A 22,209-nucleotide genomic window follows, 5' to 3' on the forward strand; every position below is an offset into this window, starting at 1 on the left:
CCTAAGAGTCACATTTACTGGTAGATTAATGTAAACATTTCTTAACTCTACTGGCCTCTTTAAAAATACAAGAGAACCTATTTGATGGAACCACATTAATGTCCTTTAGCCAGGTAATACAATAATATAAAATTTTAAAAACAGTTTTTTCCCCCCATTATTTACTAATAAGGGATTATGTCAGGAGGGACACAACACTATTCTGAAATCACAGAGACATATTTTCTTTTTACAAGCAGGTTAATCCATAAGTTTTTTTAATATTATGCTATAAAAAAGTATGGTAATAGTGGTACCCTTCATTTGAAGCAATTATTGGAAAAGGAAGTGAATGTAGACATCACAGATGAGCAGTGGGATGGTGTTTGTGTCAGTGTGGGTGTCTGTAATAAGAGAAAGTGTCTGTAATAAAAGAAATTCATCTTAGGACACATATCTCCTTCACAATGCCATAGGTTTGATACTTTATAATGAATTTCTGCTACCACAAATGTTGTATTGTTTTACATTTTGTAATGACTGGGTTGTCTTACCTGTAATTGACTGTGTTTGTGAACCAAGTGTCTTTTGTTTTGTTTGTATTGTCCTATTTAGAAAATTGAAACACATTTTTTGAAAGTAGTTATTTCTCTTTCTGTGCTCTGTTGTGTGATCTTCAAATTGAAGATTAATTATTTTAAATTAAATAAACCCAATCGTTTGTTATTGTCTGCTTTTATTTTTTCACTTTAACTTGTAACAATGATCATGATGATTATGATCACTATAGTGAATCCTGTTGTTGTCTGTGGAGGGCGGTGTTGTGCTTTACAGTTTACAGCATGTCGGATATTCATTTGAATAAGAAGAAAGTGAATAAGAGTTGCACTCCAGTCCAGAAGGTGGCGGTACAGTGTAGATGGGTTGTTTGCTGTCCCCTAATAACAGCAGCAAAAGAAGAGCCCCGCACATGTGGTCCTGCGCATACTCACAGTGAGTGTGATCAGAGCGAGTCGGAGTCCGAAGACAGAAGAGTTGAGTGAACAGCGCTGGTTCAACCCGTCACATCTGAAACATGAGGCCAGGTACAGTACGAACATGTCGGGGTTTATTATCTTCACGTCCTGTCGCGCTGTGCCGCCCCGGGTCTCCGGTCAGAAGTTGTGTCCGTGCGGCCTACACCGCCACGCTGCTGCCTGAACCTCACCGAGCCGCCCGCATGTGAGGGAAGCAGCCGCCGGGGAAACTTTATCTCGTTAGCTCCGTCACATGTGATATAAAAGATGGTGGTCGTCGAGTTGAAGTAGCGAGTTACCGTGAAGCAGCGACGCGCCGCGCACACGTGTTGAGTTTCACCCACCACGGTTAGTGCGACACAAGCAGAGCGCGCAACATGGAGTCACCTCGTGTGTTTGAGGCTGAGTTCTCCTGCAGTTATTCACAACGAGGCTTTGGACCAGTCACGGTCCCGCTCACGTGAGCCCGGAGCGGAGCCGCGTCCGCCCGGACTCAGGTCCGTGTTCTACCCGCTGACACGGCGAGGGGCTCCGTGTGTACACGAGGCGGAGGACCCCGGAAGAATCGTGGTGCCGTGGCCACACGTGGTGTTTACACAAACTAGTGAAACTCATGTTAAACAGCAGCGATCGGTCTATAACAGTGAGGATTGAGAGGCAGATACAATGTGGTCATGGCCGCAACCTGAGATAAAGCAGAGCAATGCGGCCCCTGAGTTTTTTTTAAAATGGAGCCAAGGGGTCGTCCCGCAGGGGCCACGTGTGTCGGTTCACGTTGTAATCTGTGTACGTTTCAGTCCTACACACTGTGCTACCTTTCACATGAGTGGCCTCCACATTAAATAACCGCCCTCCTGCTGGTCGTGTGCCCGTGTCATGGGTACATTGGTAGTATTTTCACCCCCAGTACCACTATGTCCAGTTTGGTGTCGTGCTGTTCCACAATGTTTAATGGCCTGTATAAACAGTACTTTTCTAGTCTTGATGACTCAGAGTGCTTTACAGCAGAGTTATTGCCATTCACACACATTCATACAGTGCCTCTATCATCTACCTCCATTGATGGTGCAGATGCCTCACATCTTTGAGTTGTTTACAAGCAGAGGAGGAAACTCTTCCTGACTCACTTTCCTCTTGGTGGAGATTAACGTCAGATTCTTCTTTTGACCAAACAACCAACCTTAAAAAATGAATTTCGACTCAAAAAGCAATGCAGAAACACCCCATTAAACAGCACAGCTCTCATCCAGTGTAGCATTCAGAATGCTGATCGGTATAATATTCAAAGTTTCAGTAGTTGAGTAAGATAACCTGAAACTGAGAACATTTGTTTTCATTAGTGTAGAATGAGCCCTTCACATGTCTGCCATGTTTCTACAAACGCACAGAACTCCCAAACACTGGCTCCCAAAGGCCTTTCATGTTTTTCTATTTTATTAAGTCGATTGCAGTGTGTAATGTCACCACAAGATGTCAGTACATTCCACACACTGATCCTTCTCAGTGTACTGGAAACTTAAGATTTCACATCTGTATTTAGAAGGGCACAGCAGCAACTTTACTCCTGTGAGTGGAATATAGTTAGTGGCAGAGAAAGAAGTTTCAAGATTCCAATTTACCTCAGCGTTGCATGGTAGCTTGGAGTTAGTCCTTTTATTTACAGAGATGCACTTTATTGATCACAAGGTGGAAATAATCATGCTACAGCAGACTGGGGACATCGATAGAAATACAAAAATGGAGCTACCAAGTGGAATACTTAATACTACAAATATTTAATGCATCAACGGCGTTGGCCATAATAAGTCAGGAAAATAAAGGTGTGTGTGTGTGTGCAATAAATTTAAGTTGCTGATCAAAGATGATAACAGCATAGAGGGGAGAGACAGGGTTTTTGGAAGATGTATTTTGCTACATGACCAAGGAAAGTTTCATTTTGGCTTGTTTTATGATATCTTCCCTCTTAACCATCCAGCAATGTAAGAGAATAACAAAAAGACCAATCAGTTTTTACTTCATATGTTTATCTGGTAGCTCCCACATACTAGTTTCAATAGGTGCACAGTAGCTCCGGTGGGTACATGCATAGGCTCTGTAAATAACCTCCTGATGTGCAAATTCCGCTAACATGGTTCTGCTGGCTGTGTTTTCCCCCCCAGGATTCAGTCCTCGTGGCGATCGAGGAGGAAGAGGAGGACGTGGTGGTAGAGGTGGATTCGGTGACCGAGGGGGATTCGGTGACCGAGGAGGATTTGGAGGACGAGGGGGATTCAGAGGAGGAAGAGGAGGTGAGGCCGTTGGGGTGGTTTTAAACATTATCGTGTGTATTATCACATTATGCACATTGTTATAGTTATTATGGTATTAAATGTGGTGTAAAAGCAGCTTCCTCAGTGATTTAAGATTAGTTAATCATTAGAGAACACATGTATAAAGTTGGTGTACATCAGACTGAAATGACAGAGCTTTGTCTCATAGGCAATCACCTTATCACTATGATCTCAGAAAATATGGATCTGACTTTCTCAACTCGCATGTCTGTTTTTCAGGTAGTTTCAGGTCCCCGGAAGGTGGAGGATTTCGGGGGAGAGGTGGTGGAAGAGGTGCAGGGAGAGGAGGACCAAGGGGCGGTGGCCGAGGGGGCTTTGGAGCAGGGAGGAAGGTCTTGGTTGAGCCACACAGACATGAAGGTTTGTATTACACTTTTTTAGAGATTATTCTGGATTATTATTTGGGCTGCAGACTGTGAAGGCTGGGGCCCTGCTGTTGCTTGGATTAGGTGTTTAGTCGCCAACTTTCAGGCTGAGATTAGGTTCACTGGCCTTTATTCCTTTGTGGGAATTGATATTATATTAGAAATTAATGCTGAACTCTACCTGTAGATAATCTATAGATACACTGCTGTCCCGTTTCTGTTTGTGGAATTGCTTTCTGGCTAAATAGATAAACCAACAAGTATTGTTCAATAGACACTGACTCTCTCTCTGTCTCTCTCTGTCTCTGTCTGTGTGTGTGTGTGTGTGTGTGTACACTCAGGTGTGTTTATCAGCAGAGGGAAGGAAGATGCTCTGGTGACCAAGAACATGGTTGTGGGAGAGTCTGTGTACGGAGAGAAGAGGATCAGTGTGGAGGTAAGGTTTTGATTGACAGCAGCACAGTGCCTAGGTAATGGATGTCATACACTGATAATGCGTTAGATTCTTAATAGCTGACCTCTGCTGCACTGCATATAAAACTTTGTGTTAAATAATGGGTAAAATATCTGTCAATGTCTACGACTGTAACGCTCGGATTCATTCTGTTTCAGGAAGGAGAGACGAAGATTGAGTACAGAGCCTGGAATCCGTTCCGCTCCAAGCTGGCAGCAGCCATCTTGGGAGGAGTGGACCAGATCCATATCAAGCCTGGATCAAAGGTCATGTACCTGGGAGCAGCCTCTGGCACCACAGTGTCCCACGTTTCTGACATTGTTGGACCGGTGAGTACTGTATGCTCAGTGGATCATCACGTAAAATGACCTAATTAGTACAGAGTAGTACGACACAAAGCTAGACAACATACCAATGTTACTGCTATAATACCACACATGTCCTTTATTACACTTTACAGTTTTCACATGTATAAAATTGGACGTAACTAATAGAATCTGAAGATAAAGACGAAAGCCCAGTTAAAGCAATGTTGTCATTAAGCTGAGACTCGCATGAATGTCATGATATTTTCCCAGAGTAAGTGCATACAAGCTTTTGGTTACATTGGTCACTTTTGCCTTGTGTATTACAGGAAGGACTAGTCTACGCTGTGGAGTTTTCCCATCGATCAGGTCGTGACCTTCTCAATGTTGCAAAGAAACGCACCAACATCATTCCGATCATCGAAGATGCTCGGCATCCACACAAATACCGCATGTTAGTTGGTAGGTACCCCTGAGCCGCATAGGATGAGTTGTCATGGTGTCACCACATCCTCAGAGGTGTTAGGTGTTCCTCTAGTTCAGTCTGTGAGTCCTCGATTTTAAATTGAAGGAAGACTGACTTCATTATCATGTCAAAGCAAATGTAAGCCTCTGTTGGTCATTTCATCAGAACGTGAGGTTCTGGATGTCAATCTGTTACAACTACACTCCAAGATGTTTTGAATTGGTTTAACAGTGTTTGAGCAGTCAGAAACATACAATGTGAGACATCAGATACACTCAGGTTGTTGAATGAGACTTGAGAAAGCTATGTTCATCTTTACACCCCTCTTTTACATTATTTGTTAGTACATGTCATTGTAGGTTTTGAGGGGTACGAAAAAGTTTTTCATTGTCTTTTGAAACAGGCAAAAAAGCAAACTGATAAGGGTTTTATTTACATGCAGGTATTAAAAATACTTCTGTGATAAATATAACCATGATTTTATTAAATACACACTGAAATGGTATTTTTTGTTTTACATTATCCTGTCACACGTGCACATATTTGTACCTCTATACAGTCTGCTGACACACAACACAAACAGCAGTATGACAGTCCATTTGTTTACATGAGTTGGTGACACTGAAAGCTTCAGTTTACTCTACTGACAATCTGTTAAGTTAAAAAAAAAGTTGACCTGTGTTGTATTTGAAGTGTGTACGCTCGACAAGGTGACAATCTAGTAAATCAAATGTTTTTTCACCAGGTTACCTCAGAACTCTTTGCTGTTAACTATGTTTAATCAGTTTTATTGTTTGCTTCTCAAATACTTTTTTAATGATACTTAAAATTGATAGTGTTCTTACTAAATCCATTGCTGGGCCATGAAGTGTTGGAATAACATTTTCTGTAGTGAATGACCTACATAATTCACACATGAACTTGTCATGTAGCTTAATACATCTGCTTATTCACAATGGACAGTGAAGAGAAGGAGAATGCAGCCATCAGGCTTCTCTCCAACATCTGAAGTCACAGTGATGCTGTGTATGCACAAACTCATGCTCTCTCTCTCTCTCTCTTTGCTCTCTCTTTAGGCATGGTAGATGTGATTTTTGCTGATGTTGCCCAGCCTGACCAGACAAGGATTGTTGCTTTGAATGCTCACAACTTCCTCAAGAACGGAGGACACTTCGTTATCTCCATCAAGGTACAGCTATGACTGCCCTGACAGATGGAGGCTCTCCATCCTTCAGCACATTAAGTCCAACCTCCAGTTAGCATGTGTTAAATTCATTATTTGACAGTAAACGCCTGATATGTTTATAAAATCACGGTTAGGCTGCCTATCACAATCAGAAGTTTATGTAGTTATCTGCTGGATAAAGTAATATATTTTCAGATGGTCTCTTTTAACTCAGTTTGCTCCAGGTACACTGTTTAAGAAAAAAACATGAAAAGCATCACTGAATGAGAATAACAATGCGCATTCTCACAGTATCTCCTGCAAGTCATGTGGACATTGTCACAGAAACTTCAAACTCTGTTCCACGCAGTTTGGCATCAAATTAACGTAAATGTCACATATGGTTCTTTTCCCTGAAATTATCCTCAGGGTCCATACACAAATGTCTGAGTCAGATACTCAAGATATTTTACATAGCTTCTCGTAAAATATCAGCGAGCCAATGTTTGAATACAGCAGGAAAGACTCACAGCTAGCAAAATGGTGTGTTGACGTTTCTAGTATGCAACAGATGCAAAACTGAAAGAATCTTTTCGGATGAAATAGAGAAGACGTGTAGCAGAAGATGCAGATTAAGATTTTTGATTTAGCGAAACAATGAGATTTGAGAGACTTTGGTGATAAGGGCCAATGCCAGTGTTGACATGCTGTAAACAAAACCACAATATCACAACAGAATTTATGTTATGTCCTGGTTACTGCATTCTCTAATTAGGCGCCTCTAAACTCTGGAAAATGTCTAGACTCTATTTTTTGGGGTACTGGTGTCTGAAAACGGCTAGAATCTGTTAAAGAAATGAGTAGACACAGTCCCCTCCCTTCCCCAGCTGTGGATTAGGCTGATAATATAATTTCATGTACAAGTGTTCCCTGAATGTTTTGTCAACTGTGTGAACTGTTTATTTCTTACTACAGGCCAACTGTATAGACTCGACAGCAGCTCCAGAGGCAGTGTTTGCCTCAGAGGTGAAGAAGATGAGCTCTGAGAACATGAAACCACAGGAGCAGCTCACACTGGAGCCCTATGAGAGGGACCATGCTGTGGTGGTGGGCATCTACAGGTATGCCAACATACCACCCCCCCTTTACAGAGTCACTCACACTGATACAGATTGTGTAAAAAAAAACAAACCTGACTACTTTTCCCATCTGTCCTGTTCCTGAAATTATTGATTAATATTCATATATATTTTTGCTCTTAACTAGTTTAGAGGTAGAACTTCGATATGGTGTTTAACCCTATGAACATCTATGACTTCCTCAGTTAGAGGTCCACAGTTAAATTGTTAGTCTTCATACATTTTTAGGTTTATCATAAGTATTTCACTCTTCTCAGGCCAGCGTTGCCAAACACTTTACTCCATCTGGTGAACTGTTCAAAAGTCTGCATTCACAGTCAAAATGGTTTAATACATTAACTGACTATACTGTTTACAAATGTATGGTCAAAATTAAAATTTAGGCACCCAAATAATAAATTTACTTTAGTGCCACCAGGTTGATAATTTGTATAGGTTGGGCCATCATTTCTATTGTTAGAAATAATGGCCCAGTTTATCTAAATGATTTAATCCTGAACATTTGATCTGGAGGTAGGAGTGAGTACACCAGGGATGTCATTGTTCAATTGTATTTGCATAGCGTCAGATCAAAAAAATACATTGAACTAAAGGCACTTAACCCAGCTGGGTTGAGATGATGATTTTCGAATTCATCTTTTTTTCTCTACCAAATACCTTTGTCCATTCTTGGAATTGGTGTCCAACCTGAAATGATCTTCTACAGTAGTGCAGTATGTTTGGGAAGCCCAGTAGTGCAGGAGAAATGGCGGACCCGTGTAGGATTTAAATCAGGACACAGTGGGTTACACATTGATATGGTGAATTTGGAACAACATGGACATTGTGCTGAGGTTTAGCAGTTTCCCTTCCCACTAATGTTCCTATAGTCGAGTTGTGGTGACAGGCTGAGACATTCATCCAGACCCTCAGTTCCTGCAATGTTTCATGTATTAACATGCTCTTCTTTCTCTCTCTCTTTAGACCTCCATCTAAACAGAAGAAATGAAGTGGAAATGGATTCCCATTTTCAACCACCACCTACTTTAGTATCGTCTGTCTGTCGCCCCCACCTCTCCACCTGGCCTCCTCTCCACCTGTAGATTTCTGAACTTGAAAGTATGACTAGCACTCAGGGTAAAATTGATCTGGCTTTCTTTTTTTAAATCCGACGACAGTTTAATGACCACCCGATCCACGGCTGGAGTTGCATTAAATGACATTTTGTTACAGTTAGGCCTCTGAGTTGGTTGCCAGATTGGAGCAAGTCATTTGTAATACATGTCTGAAAACGCATAAATGTTCACCTGTACATTTGTTATGCACATGTGCTCAGGTCTGTGTTCAGGAAGATTTCAAAGTAAATGAAGCAGTCAAGTATTGTGTGTGTGTGTGTGTGTGTGTGTGTGTGTGTGTGTATACACAGCCTTCACCAGCTGCTGCCCTGAGAAATATTTCAACTGATTCGGTAAACATCAATCTGAAATGCTTTGTCAAGACTTCTACTGTATGTAGATACACAAGTTTTCATAACTACTTGGTTAGTGTTTTTATTTCACTACCTCTTTGTTTCTCTGTGCTCCTGGTCCTTTTCTTACTGTATTGTCTTTTCTTTGAATGTTTTCCCATTTCCTTGCTCTGCTAATGTAGAGCACATTGCTGGATGTACCATGCATTCACACATCACATACCCCAGATAGCAGTGTTTTCATTGTGTAAGTCATCTGTTCAAACTTCTTTAGGGTAAAATATACTTCTTAATTTGTTGTGTACCCCCGGTGTGGAGAGTTTCAGGTCGGGACAATTTGTAGGCAAAGAACCATTAATGCTGATGAGTTTAGTGGTGAGGTGGTAAACTGACCCCGTGTGCCTGTGTACAAATATAGAAAGTGACTTTCACTCTGACTTGTAATTTGAAACTTGTATAACTTTTGTGTTTGCAAAGTAAGAAGCAGAATGGTTGTAGATATTTTACAACAAATTATGCTTGAAACTTTATTTGTCATAACCAACAATTTTGTTTTAATAAAGTTTTTTTTTTATTATTATAATCTTTGATCGAACCCTTCCTTACACACGTGTTAGCCATGTAACGGTGCTCACGGTGACAGCAGAGACTTCCACGCGGGATGCGTTTTAGTTCAGGGACCAACACTATGACATGAGGCCAGATGTGCTGCACTGGAGACTAAACCCAGAGTTACATAGGCTACATCAGCAGCAGCTGCCCGTAGGAGAGCATGCATGTTCCCCTCAGTGTTAACACAGCCAGCCCGAGAAAACAAACTGCTTTTCTCCTTCAGTTTTCTACACAAATGCTTCGAATACGTGTTCGCGTAGTTTGTGCTTCATGTGAAATAATGTTGGTGACCACAATTAAACCAGAGCACTAACTTTCGGGAATAACTTGCGTGACTGTCCGCGGTGGATTTGTTTTGGCAGCCATTTTGTGGGAAATTTCTCTGGAGCGCGCTGGGCCGTACTTGCCTGGTGTCGGGAGTGCGCTCTCAATGCAGCCCCTCTCTCCTTTGACCGATATTACCATCACGGAGGGGCTGGCCGGCACAGAGCTAGCTGGAGCCGTGTGTGCTAAAATACGTCAAGTTTCTCCATTGCTCCCGCTGACACTGTCCATCGGCTGGCCGCTGCCCGCCAAGCAGCCTGCAGTGTGCGGACTGTCTTCAAATTCCAATGGCAGAGTTTTATTAGACAGCTAGCATGCTAGCTAACAGCTAGCTGGCTAAGGTTAGCATCTTTCCTCTAAATTAATTTAAAAACAAAACGAGCTCGTAAAGGCAGCTGACCCACGCTGCTGCTGAACCGTGGTGTCGTGTGTATTTGAGCATCAATCTCGAACAAGTGAATCAAGTCTGCTGAACAAGAAGAAGACTCGAGCGTGAGGTGCCCGTGGTTGAGGCGGCGAGCTGCCCACCTCCCCTCAGGCACGGCTAGCTGTGCTGCGCCGGTGATCGGTTCCCATCGACTACCCGCTCTCTGAGCTCAGGAGAATAACGCTTTTTTTTTTTCCTGGAAACTAATCTCATCGGGGGGGCTTCCTTTTTTTTATATCGTCTAACAATCCTGCACCATCATATTTGGATTTCTGCTGTGGAAGGACGACTGACCCGGGGGAGGGGGCTCGGTTCGTGCGGACAGAGGGAAATAGGGGTTCCGAATATGGCTGCTACGCGGAACCTGGTTCGACACACCGCCTGAGGTAAGACATAAGACGACCGGCGTTGTCCTTTCTTTCAAATACCATATGTGCATTTGCGGCTGGTTGGTTCTTGTCGGTAATATGTGTGCATTGACAGTCAATGAGAAGCAACAGTGCTTGGTAGCGTGATGTTGCCTCTTCGCTACGTTATTCGCCCCTGTCACCGGCCTCGTGTCACCATTCCGCTGCCGCTGCTTGTTAATGGGTTAGGGGCTTGCTTCAGTCGTAGAGGTGGGTTAACATTGTCGGGCCACGCTGAACCAGTAAGCCTCGGCTACAGCTGAGATGTGCATTATGATGATGGACGACACAAGCCAATTCAGTAGCAGGCAATGTCCTCCAAGTCCGGTTACCAGCCCCTGTCCTTCTCCCCAAGCCTGTATCTGAGGGGGTTTTAACCATCTAACGTGTCGACTACAGGGCTGGTCGGTGCAATGATCGATGCCATCAGTGTGCGTGTATCTGGGCAAGTTTCATTAGCAGCGGCATCGCGACCTGCCCTGAGTGAACGCACGGCACCATAAAGACTGGGAGAGGATGCCGGCTGAACAAAACGGAGGGAGAGACCGGGGGGGGGGGGGGGATGAATGGATGCGGTGCTACCCTCCGGTATATGCGGTTATATCCCGCATGTGGCGTGTGGATGGCGATGACTTTAGGTGTCAGCGGCAAACCAGCAACCCCCGACTGTCCTCTGTAGATCTGCAGCATTTCATCTGCTGTGGCAGCTAACGGTAGCCACTAGCTTAGCTACCGCATCAGCCCCAGCCCCTACCCTGCCCTCTAGTATAGAGGGACACAGGCGCTCAGGTGCCGGGAGATGACTGCTCCTCGGCCGGGAACACGACCACGAAGAGAGCAGAGCTGACGAGGAACCATGACTTGACATCTCTCTGTTTGCCTACGGGTGTTAGTGGCCCTCTCTCTGAGCAGAAGATGCTGTGGTCTGAAATTGTTGGCCATTTAAATAAGAGGTTTGTCATAGATGCTGTGCCCCACTCCTCCCTCCCCACCCACCTCGCCGAAGTTAGGTTGCTGTTTTTCTCAAAATGTCTCAGAATGGACATCTCCCACCAGCCGCTTCAGCTTTACCTCATTTTTATTCATTTTTTTAGATTTGTCTTCTCAAATCACGCCTTGCTAATATTCAACCACTGGTGTGCATGGCTGTTTCATTTCGTCATTCATCCAATCAAGCAAAAAGGCCACACACAGGCCATGGTGGAAAATTTCTGATGAGAGGAAGGTGCACATTTCCTCAGATCGAAGCTTCTGTCCGAGGTCTCACAGACCACCGAAGATGTGCTTCCTCTATATGTGAGGTTAGAGTGGAAGCAGACCAAGAATCGAGGTAATTCCAATTGTGCTACACAGGTCTCCAGCAATATTGTTTGTGTCATGTCACAGTAGATACAGTGAATCCATTCAGTTTGTGCTGACCGCCCGTTAAGAGGCTGAGCTCTGTTCTTCATGAAACCTGTTCCAGTTGAACCTGATGCTAAGCTACAGTCAGCCACTAGTAGGTATAAATGTGAAAAGCACCTGATCGTAGCTGGCGGATTAGCCTCTTTTCCACGGCTCTGTCAATGTGTCACAGCCATTTAACCATCATCACCACCATGAGCATGTATGTAAGCTGAGATTTCTGTGATAACATTTACCATCTGTGGCAGTCATCATATATTAAAACGGGACAGAAGGCATCAAATAAGTGACTGTAACAGTCTTGGACTTAATTAAATTTGAATGTACAATTAATGAATGTCCCGGTGTTGCAATACTGCTGCATAATGCCACAATGTGCACTAAGCACAAAAAGGACTTAAATTTCTGTCTTTTGGATCAAAGACTGGGTGCACGGTCCGGGCACATAGGAGTGGCTTTATCAGTGTTCTTTTTCACTGCAAGATAATACCTCATCCCACAGACCCTACCCTAATGTTAAGTAATTCTTTTGGCTTGCTTTGATGGAGTGGTTTTCCAGTCTGTGTCTTTTGGCCACAAACAGCCAATGGACTTCCCTGACTGACAGCAGCTGTGGCAACACTCTCAGACCGTGTGTGTGACAGCCTTAACACAAATTCAACACTTAGTAGACTCTGATAGACCAACTCCAGACCCTATGTTCCCCCATCGTCTTATTCATCTTGGGATTACAATATGGTTACTCAAGATGAAACTTCACACTTAAGGGGCTGCATCTTTTCTTAAGCCTCTGCCATGTAGTGCCAGTGGTGTAGTGTTTTTTTCCTGCATTCATATCCCCTAATAATACCTCATAATACAAATAAATTGCAGCACTCACCATATTTCATCTGGAAATTTGGGTTTTGGGCTAACTACGGTATGTGGAGAACATCAGCACAACCATGTTCAGGATTTTCTCTTCTTAAAGTAATACAACAACCAAAATGCATTTTTGAGGATGAAACACTCCCTGTCAAAGGTGGGTGTGGAAAATTCCGCATGTTCCAGAATGTTTCCTTTAATTTTTATGTACATGTACTCATTCAAACAAGTACTTTTTTGAATATACATTTTAAAAGTATAAGGAGAATTACAACTGCTCCTAATAACAGAGTCTAAATTACATGTACTAAACGCATAACCTTAACAATATGGCAGATGCATGTTACAAATAGAATAATATGTGTGTGTTAATTGCATTGTAAACTGATTGTGTTACACTGACATATCAACCAAAACTGTTAATCAATGCCTCAGTAATTAATTGCATTAGTTTTTATATTAAATTAGATTGGAATCATTAGTTTGGACAGAGTTTTGCAAAACTGTAATACAATATGTATCACAAAGTACAATTTGACAGAATTGGTTGGTGCTTTCTGCAGAGCCCTGCATTGAGGATGATACAAATGTTTTTTTGTTATGAATTGTTCTCATTATTTAATTGATTATTTGATTAGCTGTTCAGTGTAAAAAATGTCAGAAAACTCTGGAAATTGCCATTAAAAATGACAGATGTCAACAGTAGCAGATTGGATCAGCTACAACTAATGCAATGTAATTCTGTAATGGCTTAAATGAAACATTTGTCTGGTCTCTTGTTAATATTGGTACTGTTGATTATTTTCTTGATTAGATGATTCTTTTTTTTTTTGTGTTTTAAAATGTCTAAAAATTGAGAAAACACCAATTAACATTTCTTAGAGCCCAAGGTGATGTCATCAATTGGTTGTTTTCCCCAGCCAGCAGTTCACTACAAAAAATATTTTTGTTGAAAAAAAAAAAAAATACAAGCATCACATCCTGACAATTGAGAAGCTGAAACCAGCTGATTGGTATTATTTTCATTTAGGATTATCTGATGAAGAAGGATTAGTTAACCAGAGAGTCAAACAATATATGTTATATTTAGCATGGATATTGTTTAGATCAGGCTGTCATTGACTGCTAAATTGATCATGAGATAAGATTGGCCAGGAGCGGTGTGGTTTGCCTTGGCTTAACTATTTTGTGAGAAATTATAGCACAATGTATTGTTTTGTAGAAAAAGCAAGAGAAATATTGTCCAATAAATAAACGGCCTCTGTTCGGTACAGATGAGGCATAGGCACAGTTGTCCACTTCAATAATCAGTTTTAGTTACATTAGTTTAGACATGAATTAATTTGCTTTGTTGGTGTTTCCTGACATATCAGTCAAATTAGCATGAGCTTCTGGAAACCATCTCACAACCTTAATTCCACCTTTTTACCAACACAAACTGGGATGCAAATAAGTGTGCAGAGTGCTTTTTCTGAAAGAGGGACCATTACACTCACAATGATATAACCAGTAGCCACCTGTTTTTTTAAGTGATTTCTTTGCCATTTTTCCTGATTAATGACAGGAGAAACAGGAAATTCAGCCCAGGCTTGAATCAAACCCGGGCCACTGAGTTGTAAGAACTCAATCTTACAAGGTGAGCTACTGACGGTGCCCACAAGTTCAAAGATACCTGGCATCACAATGCAACTGTCAAAGTAACTAACTTTGCCAGCTGTCATCTACTGTAAAGGTGAATATTAGTGCAAGCGCCTGTGCGAAGTGGCTACTTCAATGTTTCAAATGACATGCTATCTTTGAGCTTGACAAATGATAGGCATAGTCCTTTACATTGATTCAAGGCATAAGTATGAATTGGCTTGAAGAGTTGCAGTAAGGTTGCCTCAAGGAGTTATTGTCAGAGTCACCAGACAAATGATCAACTGATGCAGTTAATGACCTTTTTATAAAGGTAATTACCTTTTATGCTACTCTTCTCTTTGCCTGGGTGCAGTACTGTCTCTAAACATGTCAGGCAGCCAATCCAATCTGCACTGTTTCTGCCTTCCTTGTCCAAAGGATTTGGATTCAATAAGTGGAACTATAATGGATTTTAATTTAGTACGATGCATGTTGCAAGGGCTAGATGGCAGCACATGGAGCACGGGTATATCTAAATTATCTGCACTTAACTGTTACAGCTAGCTCTCAACTCCTTTGCTCAAGAATATTTGTGGCAGCATTTTATATTTTTATTTAATGTTTTAGGTTTGGTCATATAAATCATCAAGTTACATAAATTATGTTGATATTTCAGAATCAGTTATCATTGGAAAAAAAAATATGATGGTATAGTCTGCAATTTGTCAGTTGTCAGATATCTTGCCATAGTGGACCATAGTAAAGAACAATTTAATATCTCAGGCTCTATTATGCCAATATGAGAAATCAAAGAGCAAGCCTGTTTTATGGCAAATTAGATTTATGATTTTTACATCAATGATTGGGTATTTACAAAGTCTCCTCCTGGTTTTTAAAGAGACTGACAGGGCCAATTAAAACTTAATGAACTTTGGATGGTCTACCAATGCAGTGGTCTACCGGTATTTTTCCCGGTATGGCAGATGGCTAGTCTGAATATTTACAATATTCACACAGAGGGTATTTTCCTCAGCCATTCTTCTGCGTTTGTATGTGTCTCATATCTTTTCAAACTTTGGTGATTGTTAAAATCTGTTTAAACTGCACTACACCATTTCAGCCCAGATTGAAACCCTGACACTACAAGTCAGTCATTATGCTGTTCCAGCCTTTTTGTTTGGGGACATATTCTCTATCTAGACCTCTATTAATTGAATACTCCTACTCTAAACTGATCACTCTCCTACACCCTAATGGTCTGTTTTCCTCACAGAGACAGTAGAAGAGTCTGCTGAAATCTGCACAGTGTGCACAGCTAGCTAGTGCTCGCTAGTGTAGCTGGCAGTTAGGGTCAGACTGAACAAGGGAGAATGTCCAAGCTGTTCAGTCGACTGATGAGTTTAACACCTTTTGCCAAACAAAACAAGAGTGCACATTATGGCTTTGAGATATGACCAAATCTCATATCTTGATAGAACTCATTACCTATCCAGATAATGATACATATTGTTACTTACTTACCTTTTCTCGACCACGTAAAGTGTGTCACAATCACTCTCCATGTTTAAATTGCTTCAATGCATATTTCCTGCCCACAACCATGCCATGTGAAAGAAGTCACAAAAGTGTAAATCACAAAAGATATGGCTGTAAAATGATTGTGACGCAACTAGAGAAATAATAGGGAATAATATGAAACAGACATTTTCCATTGCCATATGATTATATATGTATGTTATATTGCACCTCCCTAGTGCAGCTCGGTGTGCAGAATCTCTTTTCAGCCTGTCCCCCTAGCAGAAGTAACTCTTACATTTACGAGAACACAGCTAGAGACAGCTAATTATCTCTAGTCTGGAAGTCACAGCAGCATTAACACAGTTAATGAGACTAATGTACACAACTATAATCTACATTACTATTTGACAAAAGTAAAACTTGGTGCAAATTGTCTAGTCCTAAAATCACACTAGACTATGTTTATGGGTTACTCTGTGCTTTTATCAAATGTGTCTTTGTGTGCATGTGGGGAATGTTGTTATGTTGTGTAAGTGCCTAGATTGGCCCTCACCATGCAGCAGAATACTTTAAAATTGTCTTGTTAAATATAAGTGTGTGGTAGCAATGTGTGAGCATGAGCAACACAATTAAGAAAGCAGAAGACTGGGCCTAAAGTTGCAATACAGCTCTTTTTATCCTATACTCACATTGCCTTTATTCTCTAACACAGGGATTCCATGACACCATGATACAAGTTGAGTGTGTTAACTGTTACCACTAAAGAGAAGACAGACAGAGCTGACATGAGAGAAAGACACTTGGCACTCTGTCCATTTCTTGTTTTGGGGTATGTGTGTAAATTAGTGGCCTGACCAAAAAGGCAGCTGTGGTACAATAATATGCCATAGATAATCACATTAGCTGCAAGCTAAAAAAGTACAACTAACTCAGAAACAGAATTCAAAACAATGTTGATGAAACTGGCTATCTTACATACTTCTCTATTAATGACTTTTCTACAAACAATTAGAATGGAGACAAAGTTGTTCATCAGAAATGTCCTCATCCAATATTCTGATTGGCTGGAATTGTGGCTCACCTTAACATTCTCTCAATGTTAGCAAATGCGCATAGAAACTAAAGACCAGCGAAAACAAGCGAAACACCATGGCCAAGGGTTTCAAATCACACAGAGACATTCAGAGGGGAATGTTAATGTTTTGTAGTGAAATTGTAAAATGCTAGTTATCAATACCTAGTCAGAAACTACATAGCAGCCAGTAAAATTGAATCCATAGAATTCAGATCTTAACACCAAAGACAAGAAGTCAAGCCAGAATACAATTGATCTGACCTTTGAGCTGACAAGCTTTCAGAAACCGGCCATACACAATCATTTGAAAGGGACCAGCTGTGAAATACATTTTTCTGAGAATTACAAACCACAAGAAATATTTTTCTAATCAGATTTGATTCAGTCCAGAAGCTTTTGGAAAGTCAAGAAGAGGCATTTGGTTCTATTATTTTATGTCTTTGTTGTGTGCAGAAATTCTAAGTCCTGGACACACAGCTCTCAGACAGCTCGGTGGAGAAGAACTCCAGGCCAACTATGCAAGTGTGAAGAAACCACTGGAAACATAGCAATTGGTTTTTGGCACTTAATTTGAGACCCTAAAATAAATGCATACAGGACAGAGCTTTTAAAAATGCACAACTTGAAAATGACAATTAAACAAAGTGAAAGTCAGACATAAAATCAGAACGATCGTTGTCAAAGTCAGTAATTTCATTGCAATAAATCCAGTGGTATTTCAGTTATGACTACAGTTCGAAATTGCCAAACTATTTATAGCAATGATTTGCTTCCATAAGAATCAATATAACTGATGGATGGTTTTTGTAGTAGCAAAATCCCTAAGGTTGCTGCACTGAGCAACGGTGGCTACTCTTTGCTCATGAATTCAACACTTAATTTGTTGCAGTGATTATTAATTATTCTTCCAAGTTGTATTGTCCTGCTTTGATTAAAGGCAGGTTGGGTTGTAACAGTGGAACCATTGCGTAGATCAGTTAGCCAAATAGTTAGGGTGCATGCCACATGGGCAAAAATGCCCTGATTTTGATTGTCAGCTGGCCAGACCTTTCGCTACAGATCGTTCTCCCTCCATTTCCTTTTCCCCCACTGCCTCTATACAAGAAAGGCATGGAAGCCATAAAAGTACTTTGAATGGATTGAACTTAGTTATGGCTTCTTTCTGTCTGTGTGGGCCAGTGGTCAGCAGATCCAAATGTAGGTGCTTGAAACATCAGGGTCTTAGCCAAGCCTAGACATGTTTACATTTTCACCTGGCATTTCAAATGATTAAAATAATGATTCAAATTAATGTGACGTGTGGACTAACTTTCACATCATGAAATATTAAAAAACTAAATGAGGGAAGTCTGGGTTTTCACTTAGCTCCATTATTGTATTTATTTTCAGCAGCTGGAGTAAAACCTAAAAAATAAGAGCCTTGACACTGATGAAGCAGTAATATTGTATGTTCACAGTGACCAAATTGACCAACCCCGGTCTGTTAGCTTGTGCCTCTATTGTGTATATTGTGTGACAAGAGCTCCATTTGAACTGTGACAAATCTGAACAATGTCAAACTGTGTTAACTCTGTCTTACCTATCTGTCTGATGCTCTCCTCTTCTTCACCTCTCCAGTAGCTCTGTTGGTGTCTCATCTGTCCATCGCACTCCTCTCCTCCTCTGCTCTCTGCTCCTCTTCTCTCCTGTCATGCTCTTAAAAAAAGATGATGAATCTAACTAATTCTCTCATTTTTGGTGTGATATTAGATCGTGAATACATCAAATTGATATAGTATATATATATATATATACACATAAAAACAACATATCTGGAAAGGTGTCATGGCCGAAACTGGTGCTACACAAATAATCCACCATTCACACTCACATTCACACCTACAGCAAATTTAGACTCACAAATGAACCCAACCCGTGTGACTTTGTGGCTGTCGGACTGACTGTCAGAGGATGCAGGAGTATGGAGGAAACGTGTTCAGGCTCAGTGGGAACATGAGAAAACCCTTCTCTATCTCTCTCTCTATTTTATCCAATAACATTCTTGGTCTGTGTCTTCTGTCCCACACTGGCGTGCAGAGGAATCATTTTTATTTCTGACAATTTATAGAGCTACAATCATATATGTACCATGTGACAAAAACGTTGGAGAATTACTGGGCTAGACAAGTTGGCTAAATAAACCTCTTTACCACCGGGCTCCTGACTCTGCACTCCAGCAACGGGAGAAAAATTCACCTGTTACCTTCATCCTTTTTCGTTTGAAAAATATTGTATCCATGTCCCTCAAGTCTCACCTCAGTGAAATAACTTGCTAGCTACCATCTAATGCTGACAATGATGAGTAAGAAGTGCACCCCGTCGCTTTCTATCGCTCTCTTTCTTTCTCTTACGCAAAATGAACACGTGCCGAGAAGAACACAAACTATCGGTAAACGTTCCACCTCATCGCTTGTGCACGAAAGTATTGCTCTTACTTTTCACCTTTACGGTTGATCGTTCATAGTATTTCCTGCAACTTGGCAAAAACTGTAGAGCACACATCTGCTTCCTGTTTATACCAGCATGCATACGACCAGTGTACGTGAATGGTCTTGTGTTTTTTGGTGTGTTAGTATGGATAGAGATTATTTTTGATATGGAGGTAAAACGTTTGGACAGAGATCGTTTTTGTTTTGAAATTAAAACATGCTGGTGTGGACGGAGCCTTATGTCATGTTCATACTGGCTTGAGCCAAGTGTGAAAAATGTTTCTCATTAATCTGTATGTCTCCTGTCTGTCAGCACAGTGGTGTGTCAGTAAAACGATCATTTTTACTGTAATGCAACATCATCCAGTAGGGAACTGCATTGGCCAAGTCAATCCATGCAAGGCCATGATCCTGATGGATCACTTTGTAACATGAATTCCAAATTTGTAATGTTGACCTTGTGACTGTCGTGGCAAAAGATAACATAGTTGCCACTGTCATAACTCTGCAGAGTTGTTAAATCCTGTCGTGTGTGTTAAAAACCTTTTGTTGACGAAGAGGCCTTAAAATGTCTTAATCCGTTTCTCAGACTGGACGTCCTGGAGTGTCTCACCAGTACCATAACAATATACCCCATCAACAAACCCCTTAAACACAGGTCAGATTTTCATCCTGCTAAACATTTTAAGCAGCTGAAATCTCAGTTGACATGTAAGAGCTAAAATCTTTTGAAGTCTCAGTTGAGGAGTCAACATTTGAACAGTCATGTTTATGTGTTTGCACTAAACACAGTTAACCTGAGGAAAAAGTGAGTAAAGCAGTTGAGATGTCAGTTAAATTGTTGAAAAGGCTGGAAAAGCTAGTTAGTGGATCTTGAGTTTAGATTTTTGTCAGTTTACCTTTGTTTACTTTAAGTGTTTGATTATCCTTTTGTGCAGAGGCTTGCCCTTAATTTGAACCCTAATCCCAACCATTAATCTAAATTTAGATCTAAGTCACTTTACATCATGTTGAAGGCTGGTGCAGTGAAAACGGATTGGAGGCCTCAATTTTCAGCCGAATCAGACAAAATGTCTCCATTTAGTTAGTTTGAGGTCAGTGAACCAGTGACATAGGCTAATTCAAGCACACATCCATTGATCCTATGAGGAGTGATTCATGTTGTCTGTCCCTTTTTTTTCATAAACATATTTCATTAAGTCTAAATACAACTAGAACTAAAAGATGAACTACATTAACAGCGTGTCAGTGTGTTACAAACACACCAGTGGGACAGACTTGACAGCCACCTTCTGGTAAAGCCTCTCAGCTTCTGTGGCTTAAGTTTTGTCTTACTTCAGGTCTGTCAATCTCTCACTCACGTGTGTGTGTGTGGTGGTAATTTGGGTGAGAGGGTTGTTGCATGTGGCCCCTCCACCTGTCCTTACTTGGACTCTATTTCTGGGCCTCACACTGAACCTGACTATGTCTCGCCTGGCAACAGTACCAGTGTGTGTATATATATATATGTATATGTGTATATAAATATATATTTATTTATATATAGTCTGTGTGTGTTATTCTAGTCTCGAGTGCAGCCAGACCAGAGTTGTGTATGTTCATATCCGCCAGCTGTAATGCCAGAACAGTGACCCAACTTAACTCTTCTGTCACAGGAATCAAACTAATGCTTGCATCAGTATGCAGGTTTAATAAATGTGACACCTTGGTCTGAGAAGAAGTGTTTTTTTTTTTTATTGTGTGCTGTGTGTTGAACGACTTGGTGGGTGTCTGTTGTGAGACCCATATGTTTTCTTAATGAAAGAGTAGGAACACACTTGAAGCACATCAGCTAACAGAGCATCATTTAATTCTCCTTCAAAGAGGTTTTACCTGATGTGTGGTGAGATCTCAGATCCAGCTGTTTATGACCTTGAAAAACCCTACCAGCGGTTGAAATCTAATTCCATAAGATGAACATTATTTTTCTTTACTAGAATATCCTAATTTAAGAGAAAAAAACATCTATCTATCAAATCAACGATCTTGTGTGGGTCATGTCAATGTTTTTTCCGAAGAACTATTCCTTCAGAATATTCACATGTCGTCTGTCTATTTTACATGCTTTTCCAGTTAGGGGCCAGCAAGAACCAGTACTTTGGAGGTGCAGCATTCGTCCCTTTAAAACAGGTAGAGTCCTTAACATAACAGAGATCTTCAGGAAATTGTCATTTGCAGAGAAACACTGTAATGTAATACAGCTTTAGTCAATAATAGTCACTAGTTTAGTTCTACTTTAGCACAATAAATAAGCACAGGAACAGTCTCCCTCTTCCACTAGCACATCTCAGTCAGACCAATGAGTTGAAGAATGTATTTACTTTTTTTTTTTATCAACCAGTCAAAATATTGACTACTGCAGCTCTTCATTTGAGCACAACTAGACATTTGGGCTATTCCAGTCTCAAATAATTGAATACTTTGGAATCAAAATAATAAAGATGCTAAACCACTTTTAGTTTATTAAGACTATACAGGAGTTTTTTTGTGCATGAGACTGCAAGGGAGAGTGAGAGGCAGCAGGCATAAATCAACAGTGTGTTTTTGTGTGTGCGTGTGCGTGCACGTGTGTTAGCAAGCTGACAATAGATTTTGAGCACAAAGCAGGAGACCTGAGCAAATCTGTTTATACTAAGTTATTACTAAATGCTATGTTTAGTGTTAAACTTTCTGCATCCATGAGTAAGTGAGGGTCCGTTATGGCCAGAGTGATGTAATATTTGTCATGAAGCGTGCGTAAAGCTCTGTGAGGACACCCATTTACCATCCAGTTTGGTGGGACAGA

General features: G+C 41.0%; 2 protein-coding genes across 2 annotated transcripts in view; both read left to right on the top strand.

Annotated features, from left to right (window-relative positions):
- The first annotated feature begins 915 nt into the window (after nucleotides 1-915).
- On the top strand, nucleotides 916-8,578 carry fbl (fibrillarin). Its single transcript, XM_034611346.1, has 9 exons — nucleotides 916-1,064; nucleotides 3,155-3,282; nucleotides 3,547-3,685; nucleotides 4,032-4,126; nucleotides 4,303-4,473; nucleotides 4,779-4,911; nucleotides 5,992-6,104; nucleotides 7,056-7,201; nucleotides 8,183-8,578. Exons 1-9 carry the CDS (start codon nucleotides 1,055-1,057, stop codon nucleotides 8,205-8,207), a joined length of 960 nt encoding a protein of 319 aa, XP_034467237.1. The 5' UTR covers nucleotides 916-1,054; the 3' UTR covers nucleotides 8,208-8,578.
- Nucleotides 8,579-9,698: 1,120 nt separating this feature from the next.
- The window catches only part of dyrk1b (dual-specificity tyrosine-(Y)-phosphorylation regulated kinase 1B), a 54,252-nt gene continuing 41,741 nt past the window's right edge, over nucleotides 9,699-22,209 (top strand). The window contains exon 1 of the mRNA XM_034611334.1: nucleotides 9,699-10,415. The gene's annotated coding sequence lies outside the window, so the exon portion shown is untranslated. The remainder of the gene's footprint in view (nucleotides 10,416-22,209) is intronic.

This window comes from Hippoglossus hippoglossus, chromosome 16 (assembly GCF_009819705.1).
Source record: "Hippoglossus hippoglossus isolate fHipHip1 chromosome 16, fHipHip1.pri, whole genome shotgun sequence".
In the NCBI taxonomy this organism is placed as follows: domain Eukaryota; kingdom Metazoa; phylum Chordata; class Actinopteri; order Pleuronectiformes; family Pleuronectidae; genus Hippoglossus; species Hippoglossus hippoglossus.